At 42.6% G+C, this 12,904-nt stretch overlaps 1 protein-coding gene across 2 annotated transcripts in view; it reads right to left on the bottom strand.

Moving 5' to 3' along the window:
• Positions 1 to 12,904, bottom strand: part of ca16b (carbonic anhydrase XVI b) — a 62,092-nt gene that overhangs the window by 29,495 nt on the left and 19,693 nt on the right. For both annotated transcript variants that reach the window (XM_080846475.1, XM_080846476.1), the window contains exons 3-4: positions 4,045 to 4,224; positions 1,647 to 1,795 (exon numbers count right to left, since the gene is read on the bottom strand). In XM_080846475.1, the coding sequence (XP_080702601.1) occupies positions 1,647 to 1,795; positions 4,045 to 4,224 (329 nt within the window). The remainder of the gene's footprint in view (positions 1 to 1,646; positions 1,796 to 4,044; positions 4,225 to 12,904) is intronic.

Genomic DNA, 12,904 nt, shown 5'->3' with positions numbered 1-12,904 from the left:
GTTATTCACCTTAACCAATAGGTTTTTACAGTCAGAGTAATCAATTAATCAGGATTTATCGATGATATATTATATAATATACAACCTCATGTGTATACATTAAATGCAATTGTAGCGCTTTTTAACATCTGGAGGAATGTAATGGATGTTGACTTTAAAAGAGAGTTGGTCATCTGTGCCTTTTAGACACACCTTTTACTGTCTATGGAAAACACGCAGGGGTCAGGATGTGGAAGGCTAGCTTCAGACTAGCATCCAAACTGATCGCCGACATCTTTAAAAATGTCTGACCATGGGCGATCACCTCTGGCACCATTTCTACGAAATGCCAACTAGGCACCATGTAAAATGTGACAGCAGGCACTAAAATGCATGACGGCATTTGAACCATTATAGGACAGAATTTCTACTTCAAAAATCCTGTCCTGGAATCAACACTCACAGATAATTGCTGAAGACTTATTTATATCATACAGAACACAACAATAATGATATTAATAGGTGCTCATATAGGATGTTGTTTAACTTTTTAAAGAGATTTTCTTCATTTGACACCATTTAATGATGTTTTTGTTTTGTTTTACTGTTTCCCACATGCTGTGGTGAAATGAATCACGCATTGACCTTACAGTGTTTTCGCATTGCATTTAAAGAGGCTTATGATTTTCTTCACTAAGAGAAGAAAAACATTTAATTTAATTGCCAACAAACTATACTGAAAGTGCAATGACACCCGCCATATTGCTGAATCAAACAACATATGGTCAGTCAATATTTTCTTTTTCACAATATTACAATGATAAGGATGCTAAGGACTCAGTATAAAACATTCTGGACTTTTTCAGGCTCACAGACTCCTGGTAACACATAAAGACCGCAAGGCTAGCACCAAGAGAATTAGCAGACAGCGAGGGAGAGGAGGAACTTAGTAAATAAATCCTGTAATGCTTGAACCTGCAACAAAGCAAAGTGCTGCTTACAAAGCTCATCAACTTCTCACTCTGAAATTCCTTTCATTCAATGTCGTAATTGTGTTCATTTGTTCTCTGTCCATGTGTTCAGGGTGAGGAACATTAGACATTTATCCTGAGCTTTTAACCATATTAGCCAATTACTGCGGCTTCTTTGCATCAGCTTAATTTACTTAATTTCCTTTGGCTGAGCAAACCTGTAGTCTCTTAAATAACCGCACTGACACCAATCACCTCAATCTGCTGCGGGTAATAAAAGTGCCGAACAAACACATGCAAAGCAGCGCAGTATTTCTTCAAGTTGACATGAGCGCAGCTTACACTTATAATTAATGTTCTTTACACAGTTTAACGGAGAGGATGACAACAAGTATGCAGAGACAAAATTACACAAAACCGAAACACGTAAGTCTTGAAAAACTACAAGCCTTAAGGGAAGGCTGGAAGCATCAAAGAGTTCCAGATTTCAGAAAGACATACAGTATAGAGTAAAAAATAAAAGTGCCAAAAAAAGTGCCGATAATAAGTAACTTGAGAGTGTTAGCTTGATTGTCTCAATACACACCCACACAACGGACCTTTGGACTTTATAACTGCTTCCAGAGGTCACCTTTAGGTGTTTACAATGCAAGTTCAATGCAAATGTTTCACAGTGTACAAGACCACATCTCTCACCTCTACAGGGAACTTGCGACCGTTGATGCTGTGTTCAGAGCCCGTCGAGCCGTTGCTGTGACCCCAGTGGAACACCATCTTCTCGGCTTTGAAGCGACCAGGCAGTCCTGCCCCCCTCACAAAGTAATCATTCTTCAGCAGGATGGAGACTGCAGTAATGCAATGAAGACAGGAGCACAATATATACATTTTTTCAGCTATTGAAATGAAATGTAACTAAATACTATCGGTGAAGTGCTAGTTATGCAAATAATGTACTTACTATGGAACATTATGCAGAGGTACGCCATATACAATTGGACCATACCAAGTCCAAAATGAATGATGAATATTATTGAGTTGATACTTTTTTGTAATAAAGTTTTTAAAACCTTGCCTTTTCAATCTCATTGTAAGTAGTCTCATTTCCCTTGCTTCCTTCCATGGCATGCTTACTTAAAATGCTGTTGAAATATGAACGGTCTGCAAAAGAGCTTTCAGACTTTCCTCTAAACTCCCTTCTAAAGATAATAACCCCAGCAAACAAAGCACTTTAAGCCATGTTCAAAAAGTGTACTTAGGCCTCGGAGTTTTAATTACCCAGCCAGGCCTTCGAAAAAATACAGCCTGTCACACAGACTGCCTTTTAAATGGACCCAAACAATTAATAATACGGCTTTTATGGGACAAATTTGGCACTTCAAAATTATTGGTCCGGCAAAAAAAAAAAATGCCGTCTGGCAGGAAGAAGTCAAGAAAGAGTGCCATTTCAAAAGCACTCTGACGCTGTTCTCTTAGGATTTATTTTCCCACTCCAATTTGGCAAAAAGCGCTGTCTGAGTTTAGACACTTCACGTCGTCAAGAGTTTGCAACTGGTCTCAAACAGACTGTATTCTGCAGAAACCATGGCGTCCGTGGTGTTGTATGGATGGAACAAGTTAAGGGCAGCACTTCTTGGAGGCAGCCCCTGCCGAGTTCTCTTCTGTCACGCGCAGCGGAGGCCAATCTGAGACACAGCTCCAGGCTACGTCTCACATCCTCTACTTCACCTTCCTCTCTCTAACACAGTCCAAGAGGCCCCAAAATGTCAAGATTTTGCCTTCTCTGTATTTGAATGAAGGAACATGTAGACACCGTAAGCTGACAACCTCCTTATATTTCCGTGGTTGGCATTTGAACAGAGATTGGGTCAGTCACTGATCGAACGCTGGTGACAGAGACTCGGCGAGACTGTCAAACAGACAGGATGTTTTGACCTCAGGGCTGGTACTGCGGATGACGCAGAAATAAACACAAACAAATAGCTGAAGAGGAGATAGCATACTGGGACGAACAGGCAACGAGCCGCTGTTTGCAGGAACCATGACAAATGCAGTCGCAGGGGAAGCAGGACTAAGCGAGAGCCTGTTGGGAGTCGGAGATATATCTGCCCCTGGCAGGGGCTAAAGGAGCTCAGAGCACAGAGAGAGAGAGAGAGAGAGAGAGAGAGAGAGAGAGAGCGAGGGAGAGCGAGGGAGAGGGGGAGATATAAAGCACCATGGATTTACAGGGTTAAGGCGGCTGCTTGGTTCTGCTTTGGTGTCACATTGTTGTGCAAAATTTACTCATAGCAATTCATGCTCCCTTAATGGTTGCGGGTGTTGCCAAGCAATTCACCAGAACAATAGGGTTGCGTAAAAAATGGCGCGGGTCTAGAAAAAGGTGGCGACGCATGCAAGACGTGAAAAGACGCGCAAGGGGCGCGCAAGGGGCACGCAAGGGGCTTACGCTTACGTCTCTGACCATAAATCAGCCTTAAGTCTGAGCCCTCAGTAAACAGCGCACACGACCACACCTCGACATACACACCAATCTCACTGTATCAGGGCAGAGCAACTATCTGATCATGAGTCAATGAATGTTTTATCATAACTAATACGATAAATATTAATGCCATCTTCATAGCAGATGTTTTTTTTTTCTCTTTAAAAGAAATGTCACTTGTAGGAGCTTCCATCTCTATTCTGAGATCTCATGTCAAAATAGCCACAGAGACTACACAGCATCAGAGCATGCCAAGTCAGCCAAATCAGTTTGAGTAAAAGTCAAGTCCTTGATCAGTGGCATGCCTCAGAGTCGCCTGCGCCTTCTGGCCAGTCTGCGCCAGTGGGCTGGTGGCTAACTGGGTGGAGGAGATCTCATCGAAACGTGATTAGACATGAGAGTAAACAAACAGACGCCGGTCGGACTGATGGGATGGCCTGCTTTAATATTGATTAGGATTAACATCTAAGCCCCAGCTCCCTCACTTGTTATGCTTATCAGAACACTGTCAAGCCTACATGAGGCGCCAATTCTGCCCTGCACAGAGTTATGATAGATCAGTTATGATCAGGGTTGACGAGTTTCAACGTCATGGCTGCATCCCTCCTCACTGACCTGTCTTGCCTGTGTTCTTCATAGAGGTCTTGTTGGAGGACGGAACTTCAAACCCTTCCAGCGTCAGTTCTTGGCACTCGCTGGAGACGCGGGCGTCCTTGTCGGAGATGTCCACCGGTGACTGATTCATCTCAGCACACTCGGGGTAGGACGACGCCCAGCTCCCAGGCCCGTGGCTCCCTGCAAAACGTAAAAAAAAAAATTGAGGACCAAACCACAGGCACCCGAATCAACAATGGGTGGACGCCGGAGGCATGTTTTTTTGTCAAACAGCATCAGTGTTCTTGAGAAGATTCTGTCTCAGAGTAGTTGCATGCAAATTGTTTTTAGTATCTGGTGTGGCGTATACTGGGGCGCTTGGCTGATCATAGACAAAACAGTTCCTGTCTTTTCATTCCAATACCATCTCTGTGTGAATCTCATGTCAGGGTAGGACTTCAGACCATAAAGTAGCAGAATATGAGGTGCAAACAGTGAACGAAGCTGAGAAAAGGCAGATAGGCGGATTGTACAAATACCCATACCCAATTACTATCAGTAACCCTAATCGGTGAAATATAGAGCGAGTAACCTTAAGCACGTCTGATTTCCCCCTTAACTTGCCATAATGTGATTACCATGGTAACTACGACTGAGTGAGGTTCTCGCTATTTGTGAACAAAAGACAAGGATCATGCTGGTGGTACATACACGAAATGGACTGTGTATAAATGTACTTTTCCTAAAAGAATAGACATTTAACATGAACAATGGCAAATGTACTGCTTATGGACAATGTGGAAATGGGTCACGCAATTAGGAGCATTTAATGGAATAAAAAGGAATGTGACTTATATCAGGAAACTTTTTGATCAACATATCTTGGGGGCTGGTGAAGGAGATCACTGGATGAACAGCATGATGCGCGCAGTGCTGCAAGCCAGGATGTTTTTGGCACATGATTGTGACATTTTATAAATCCAGTAATAGCTCAGTGCTTACCTCTAACGCAACTGACGCTTGCCAAGCAGAGTACCTCTGGGTCTACTTCCTTATTGGTGAGTGTGCAACAAACAGTAGACTGCTCTATTAGCTATAGGGGTGTTTTTAATGTATTACGATGTGAGTGTTGATCTGGCTGTTTTAAAGCTGTAAAGCTGTTTAATTGAGTTTGATTTGATTGAAGTGTTATTAATGAAATGCTGCATGTATCATACACAGATCTGTGAGGGAATGTATACAAAAAATTGTATATATGTCAAATGTATTCTGTGTGTTATTATTAATTTACGTACTGTAGTTGACTCCTGATGTGTTGTGTATTATTACCAGTGTCCTGGTTATGAAGAGACAATCTGTTATTGACCTCTGAAGTGAGAGGATCTGTGACATTGATAGCATGGTTGACTGTAATAGGCTCTGTTTTTAGGTTATTATTTTTTTCAAAAGTTTAATTAGTGTGTAGTTTGTCACACCTTTTGACCTTTTACCGGAACCAACTTGTCCAGGTGATGCTCTACACCGCTCAAAACCCTACCTCACGGTAACAGGACTCTCAGCATCAGCTCAGGAAAGTATCAGAGATTACTCACTGTAATTTAGCCATCAGTAATGGGGGAACCTCACTACCCTCTATAGTACCGGTAGTCATGAATTCTCCTTTTTCTCTCAGTCAGTGCAAATAACTAGTTTGTTTCACTCTAGAATGTTTGAGTGGTTAAGATTCATTACCATGCAGGAACGGAAAACACCATTGGCTAATACCAGGACCTTTACTTTTTCTCTGAGATACAATGTTGTAGCAACTATTCAAAATTATACACGTCCACATGACAACATTTTACGAGCTCTCAAAATGTTGTCATGTGGACGTGTATATTTTTTGAAAAAGCAAATGAAAAACGCTGTTGTCAAATCACGTGTGGAGTTTGGAACTAAGAAGTAGTCGAGCAATCAAGAGGAAAACGGCAGTTTCTATCATTCCATGTGACGTAGAATTACTGAAAAAAATATAATCTCAATCGTGAGGTGATATAGAGCTTGTAAGGGATGCAATACGTCACCAGCCAACCAAAACAAGCCACTTGTAGAGAAATGGAATTGAATTATTTAATTATTATTATAATTATATTAATATTAATATTATTGTTCTTTTAATTATTACTGTACAAAAAAGGAACTAGCTCCTGTCTACACAAACGTCTCATCATACAATGTAATTTCCTTTCAAAAGTGCGTGTTGATTCTTACTGTGTTGAGGTTTGTGAATCGGATTTAGGATCAAACTTTTCAAACCTTAAGTGCAACTAGTATTCTTAGAGGCAAGATAACAATGCTATGTGAATACAGGGCCCTGATCTCATTAGAAACTCAGCACGTGTGGAATCCAGTGTATAAATTGCCAGGACCATGGGTTGAGCACTCAAGGGATGGGGGTAAAGTTTCTTTTGATTCTGACAGATTAAGGTCAGGTTTCCTTTCAGTGCGAGGGGATAATGATGTGGCTTCCTTTAAAGGTCTTACAATGGTCTCTTATCAGCCTTACCTCGTTTATTGAGAAGGCAGACAGGCCTATTGAGCTATACATATTTTAATAGCCTACCTTTCTCACTCGCAGCACTCTTCATTATCTCCCTGCCTATAGATGATGGCGTTGATAGTGGTGTTGTAACAAAGTCTCAACAGAATACATTAAAAGCACAGCATCCATTATTCTTCGATGGAACAACGTATCGGCTTAATAAATCTCATGTCCTGCTTTGTCTGCTGTACGTGCCCTTTTTAAATAGATCTGCTCCCCTCCTTGCCCGTGTTCTTCCAAACATCTAGGAAATTTCAGATGTGTAGTAGATGGATCACAGCTTGTTTGCCCTCTCACTGATTCCTCTTCATGATACGTTCACCTGTTTGTATTTGGTAAGTTCATGAAAAGGATGGGTGTTTGGTGTGTTCGCAGCTGACACATACCAGCAAGAGGTGAGAGCTCTACCCATGGCAGTAATACCTAAATGTACCTCTCCCTTTCAACCCTGCAGGAAATAAACTCCAGGCTTCGGCTGTCTTGCTGGTCAGACAGCGTGGGTCACTTATTTTTCAAACAGAGCCATATGATTTTTCTTGTCTTGTCTTGTATACAAAACTTGCCCTCCTTATAGTCTACCTCACCTGAAAAAGCAATTTAAGAATTGCAAGCAAACATAGTCACTTGTAAGCTGTATTTTTTATAGTTGGGTATTGACTTCAAACAATAGAAGCAATCATTGAGATGGGGCATTTTATGCAAATCACAACTATGCTCTCTGAATAAAAAAGACAGAATAATACAACTAATCCAAACTTTTAAAAACCTTTCCATATTTGATGTGTGATAAGAGGGCTCTTGATCTTCAGTGCGATGTTTGCTTTAATATCCTTAGCTGTGTACCCAGGTCTATCTAGCTTCTATATTAAAACCAAACAATCCAGTTCATCACTGAAAAAAAGACCTTGGTCTTATTCTCTCGTCACTGTACACCGAGAGGCATGCATTATTAAATCCAGAGCAACCGAACCCCCCTCCCCCCCTTCTTTCTTAAACCCAATGAAAATCCATGATAATTGTTAGCCAGTGTTTCTATCTAAACATTACAGCACACGGTCAGAGTCGGGTTTAATATAACCCGAAGACTACGCTGGCAGTGGGCAAGTGACACGCTTCATCTGCGGGCCCAGATTCTGAGTTATGGGCCATTAAGAAGACCAGACAAGGTTTCACCATGACCTGGCACATGAGACTGATAATCTGTTTGCCAGCTCCAATCACATTTATCTGGTGCAGCCTGGACCTTGCTCACCTGACAGCTCTCTCACAGCTCTACCTCCAACAAGATCTTTTTAAGCCAAGACCCATCAATTATTAAGCTTAGGGATATTGTTTCTGTCATGTTCAAGGTACTCCCAAAGTGAACTGATTCATGATGGTGTGAACTCCACAAGCCTCAACATAGTCTCCTCTGCAGTTTCCTGAAACTCCACTTCCTCCTTGAATGCATTTTTAAAAATGTAAAGTTCTTTATAAAAAGCCCCGTTTTCTTTCCAACTGCTGCTCCTCACGACATCGCTTCCACTGGGACGAGAGACAGGGCTATTTTTGAGTCACTCGTAAACACGAAGTATGGCACAGAAATATGGTTTCCTTGATAAAAGCTTACTAGAAAACACCAAAAGCACACAGACACAATTTCTCTGCGCCTGACATGCATTGGGTAGATCAGAATGACTCCAGATTGTTCCATTATTCCTGCAATGTCGACACACGCGCCTCATAATGCTTCCTTAAGGGCTGATCAGAAATGGTGGAGTCTAAGCAGAAATGTTTTTAGATTTCTGGTACGCAGCAGCTTGATTAGCAGGTCTAGCATAGTCAGTGGTGTAGTGGTCCCTTGAGAAGTGGTATACTCTTTATTTATTTTTAAGCAGCCCATACAGCACAGGATAAACACCTGTTTTAAGAAGTGGGTATACGCAATGCTGACTGAAAAATAAGTGGGTATACTCCGTATACCTGCGTATACCCTGGACTACACCACTGAGCATAGTGTAGCATTAAGCTGTGTCTTCAAAGTGGGTGGCAGCAAGTCATTTGTGCCTACAACAAATGCATTCCCGGGAACATGATCTTGCATCATGAACTTGAATGAATACCTTTTGTATAATGGATGCGAAGGCGGACGATCACGGTCTCATTTTCCCTTCCTGAGCCTCTATGTGGAAGTCATGTTCTAATTAGGGGTCTGACTGTGACCTTGACCTCCCACAGCATAATGTGCTCCTACCACTGAGCAGAGGTCAGGGTGGCTCGGAGTGCTCCTGCCTCTTTTGTATAATGATACCTGCATCCCGAGCAGAGACACAGCTCCTCACTGTGCGGTGTTAGCTGCCCACTCCCTCACCCCTCCCTCAATCCCAGCAGCCCACACCATAGGACACTACCACACAGGGCAGTCTTTTCCAGAAATGTGCTCTCACGTTGATTAACCTCATTCGGATCATGCGAGCGGTGTCTTTGTTTTCTTCCTTACAGATCTGAAGGTGGTAATCATAATTATGGCGACTTACTGTGAGGCTGGATGAGCCTGGTCAAAATGAACCCAAGTGGGCTACTGAGGCTGTGATGGAGTGGGTAAGTACTACGGTGAGGATACTGAGTGTGTGTGTGTGTGTTTGTGTGTGTGTGTGTGTGTGTGTGTGTGTGTGTGTGTGTGTGTGTGTGTGTGTGTGTGTGTGTGTGTGTGTGTGTGTGTGTATGTGAATGGGGGGGGGGGTGGTTAGCTCATCTGTGCCTGTGGCTTAGTGCGCATTTCTTTTGTGTGTGTATATTTTTTTCTGTGTGTGATGCCATCTGTTAAGCCTACTTGCAGTGTTGTGTTGTGTGACATCAGCCGCTCCGTGTCATACTCCCTGAAGTACAACAGGCACATGTTTGTCTCAATCTGGCACCTTTGTTACGAGCCACAATCCCATTAACCTTGGGGATGAATAACCTCGTCCATGTTGCCGTGGGGATGGAGACAGCGTGGAGATTGCCTTGTCATTTCCGTTTTGTCCCCCGGGGGAAGGGTACACATTGCACCCAGCTTGGCAGCTCTCACACATTTGGCAAAAGGATACTCACCAGTCTACTCCAATCAGCACATCACCGGCTTTGACTCTGGGCAAGGATGACGGCCTACAAATAACTGCTGTGGCTGTAAGTAATGGCAACAGCTACTCTGTTAAAGGTACGGACAGGCAGCATTCAGTTACCACTCAGGAGTAATGCGTGTTGGTATTTGCATTGACGTAAAAGAGTGCAACCAGTCAGTGAGGTATTGGCAGGTGGGGGGTTGGGGGGGTTGGGGGGGGGGGGGGTTGTGTAGTCAAGTAGAAAGATCATCCACAACAATGGTGGACCCTGAAGAAGAGGTTTTCAGAAGTTACACATTGTATTTAATGTCAAAAACATGTATTAAATCCTGTGTTGAAGGTTGCACTCAAGGCCATCCCTGTAACTCACTGAACTAGAAGTACACACAACAAGTCTAACAATATCTAATGCATCACTATGGCAACTAGCACAAGTCTTTGTGGTAATGTTGACACTTTGACAAATGTTTGCACTTTGAGTTTTATCAACATGACTGCTGGTTGCATTTATATTTGCATTTCATTTGCAAAAACTTTCAGCATTGACAGTGATTTCAGCCTCTTGAGGCAAAACAGCTTGTGACAGGTTAAAGATTCATAATTTCAGTGCAGTTGCGTAACCTCCGCTGGAGAACTTGTTCAACTCAATCTGGCTTGTTTTTGGAGTTTATTTCCAAATGACCCTGGTTCTACCTGCCTCACACTAATAAAGAAAATACAATCGAAGCCGGTTAAATCGCAAATGCTGCGGCTGAAAGGATTATTCAGGTTAGATGCCATGCTGTGAATTCCCTTGACATGTCCCTGGCTCACAGCTGTACTTTCTCTTGGCTTTTGATTGAATAGAAGCGGTGGGTTGCCTTTCACTCCTGATCTGTAATGCAGCAACGGGCTTGTCTTGCCTGACTCTTCACACCTCGTGGGATAAATTCTCAAACACTGAAGTCATTTATGCACAATAAAGACCCTCTTCCCCCTGCATTCTCAGTGGCGTTTCCTTTCACGGCATTGCACTAATGATCCCCTTGGACACGGCCTAACCCGAGCTGTGATCACAGACGAGGTGAAGCGCTTCGTATTAGAAATCATCTACCTAACCTAATTCACCGAAGACTCTCAGACTGGCAGGAGTGCTACAGACATGATGCCCTGGGTTCAAGCATTCAAAGCCGTAAACACGGGCAAGAAACATGAGAGAGACCCAGGTCCTTTGAGGAGAAGGACAAAAGGAGATGAAAGGAGCTGAATAAGAGCATCTCCACTGGACATCTGGAACCATCTCTCGCACCTTTGTTCCAACTCTAGGCTAAGAAGGTCAGGATAATAACTCCAGTAACAACGTGCGGTGTTGCTTCTTTAGATCGCCTGCAACATAAAAATGATTGGTGACAACATGACTGCCCGATTCAGAATAATTCAGTTTGTAGGTTATTTCTTTCGGGCTGCCATAGATGACTGTATGGTTAACCAAAAAGACAAGCCGTTGAACAAGAAAGCTGATTGTTGCTTAATGCTTCGCAACAGTGTTAGTGTCATTGCAAAATGAACATACAGTATAAATGACCTTCCTATTCAACTTGGATAAGACTGACCGCAAATTTTGGATGTACTCAACCTGGCATCACTAAACTCTTTTTTAAAAATATGATCAAACTTCACCCCGCATATAACTACTTGAACCGTTGTGTAACAGCTTTCCCTAGCATTGGTCTGTGTGATAAGACAAGAGGCACATTATTTATTCTAGCCTTTCAGATTGAGTTATTGCCCTTTTCCGACCTCCACCCATTTCCTGGGGCAGCGTGGAGGAGCAGTGTTTTGCCCGACTGTTACTCACCCCATTAACTCTGTGAGACACGGCGTTATCATACCCCGTGCATTTGATGATTGACATAATTACTTTTCATTGCTGACTGCTGATAGAGAGGTTCCCTCCATTAAGAGTTACGGTACGGTGCTGAAAACAGGGGGTGGATATCAGAGTGGATACATTATATACCAGACTCTCTCTACAGGCTTAAAGCAAGCCTGAATTCTATAGTAGTGCGGCAGTATTACACAGAACAAAACTGTGTTACTCAATCACTGAAAGCTTACAATCAGTTTGTGAGCACCTGGAGTGGAAATGAAGGAACAGCTAGTATTAACCTTCCACTGATGATTGCATTAATGACGGCAAAGAAAGGGGTAAGGCAGCCACCTGCGCTCTTAACTGAGCTCTCAGTGATTCTCAAAGACATCCAAAACCCTGCCAAGCTCTTAATTATTACTGCTAAATGTCTTCTGTCAAGGCTAAGTGTAATATTCAGAATGTCACTGAATCTGTATTCTGTATTCATATAATGCTTTCATTATTATTCATTTTTCACAAAAATTTGCATGTAGTAGTAAGGGCATGAACATGCCAAGAATAATTACATCTAAAAGTCATCAGTAAGCATTAGGTGTGAAACACATATGTTACTGCGGCTCTTTGCATGTGGTTGGCATTCAGCGTACATGATGACCTTGAATGAAATATGGGAAATACATTTAAAAGACTCTGATGAGGAAGCAGATCATTAAAAAAAAATGTATGATAACGAGGAAGCCAGATACAGAACAGGAACTGAAGACATATAAGTAGACATACATTTATATCCGTGACTATATATTTACCACAAACAGCATGTGTTCTGGTACTGTGCATTTACTGTGGGGTCTAGGCTCTGGGCTCTGTTAAGCGCCTAGAGGCAATTGTATTGTTATGGCGCTATACAAATAAAATTGAATTGAAATTGAATTGAATTTTACTTCATTTCACGTAGTTGCTTACTCTAATTCCTACAGTTGGGAAAAAGCTCCAGTTCTCCTGGGCAGTGTCACAGACCACTTCTTTAATCTAACACTCCATGCTCTAATCTCAGCACCTAATTACTCCATTGAAGTCCATGGCAGTGACGAAAGGAAGGTGAGAAAACAGTAAATCAAATAACAACTAATGCCCGCCGCCAAGTCCACAAAATTACCTCCAGGCAAAATATTGCCTCTGACTCTAAGCTGCGATATCTTACGATTATCTTGGAGCGTTTGATTAGGGGGGGTGGGGGTAGGAAGCTGTTCTCATGCGAAGGGAGTTGGCCCGAGAACATATGCTGGACAGGCTGTACCCGGCCCTGTTGATTGTGTAGCCTGGCGTGCCTTCCTCTCTGCTGAGTTCTTCAAACAGGCCTCTGAG

This window comes from Sprattus sprattus (assembly GCF_963457725.1).
Source record: "Sprattus sprattus genome assembly, chromosome: 10".
Taxonomy (NCBI): domain Eukaryota; kingdom Metazoa; phylum Chordata; class Actinopteri; order Clupeiformes; family Clupeidae; genus Sprattus; species Sprattus sprattus.
The sequence above is the reverse complement of the archived record's forward strand: the minus strand, read 5'-3'. Positions and strand labels throughout refer to the sequence as shown.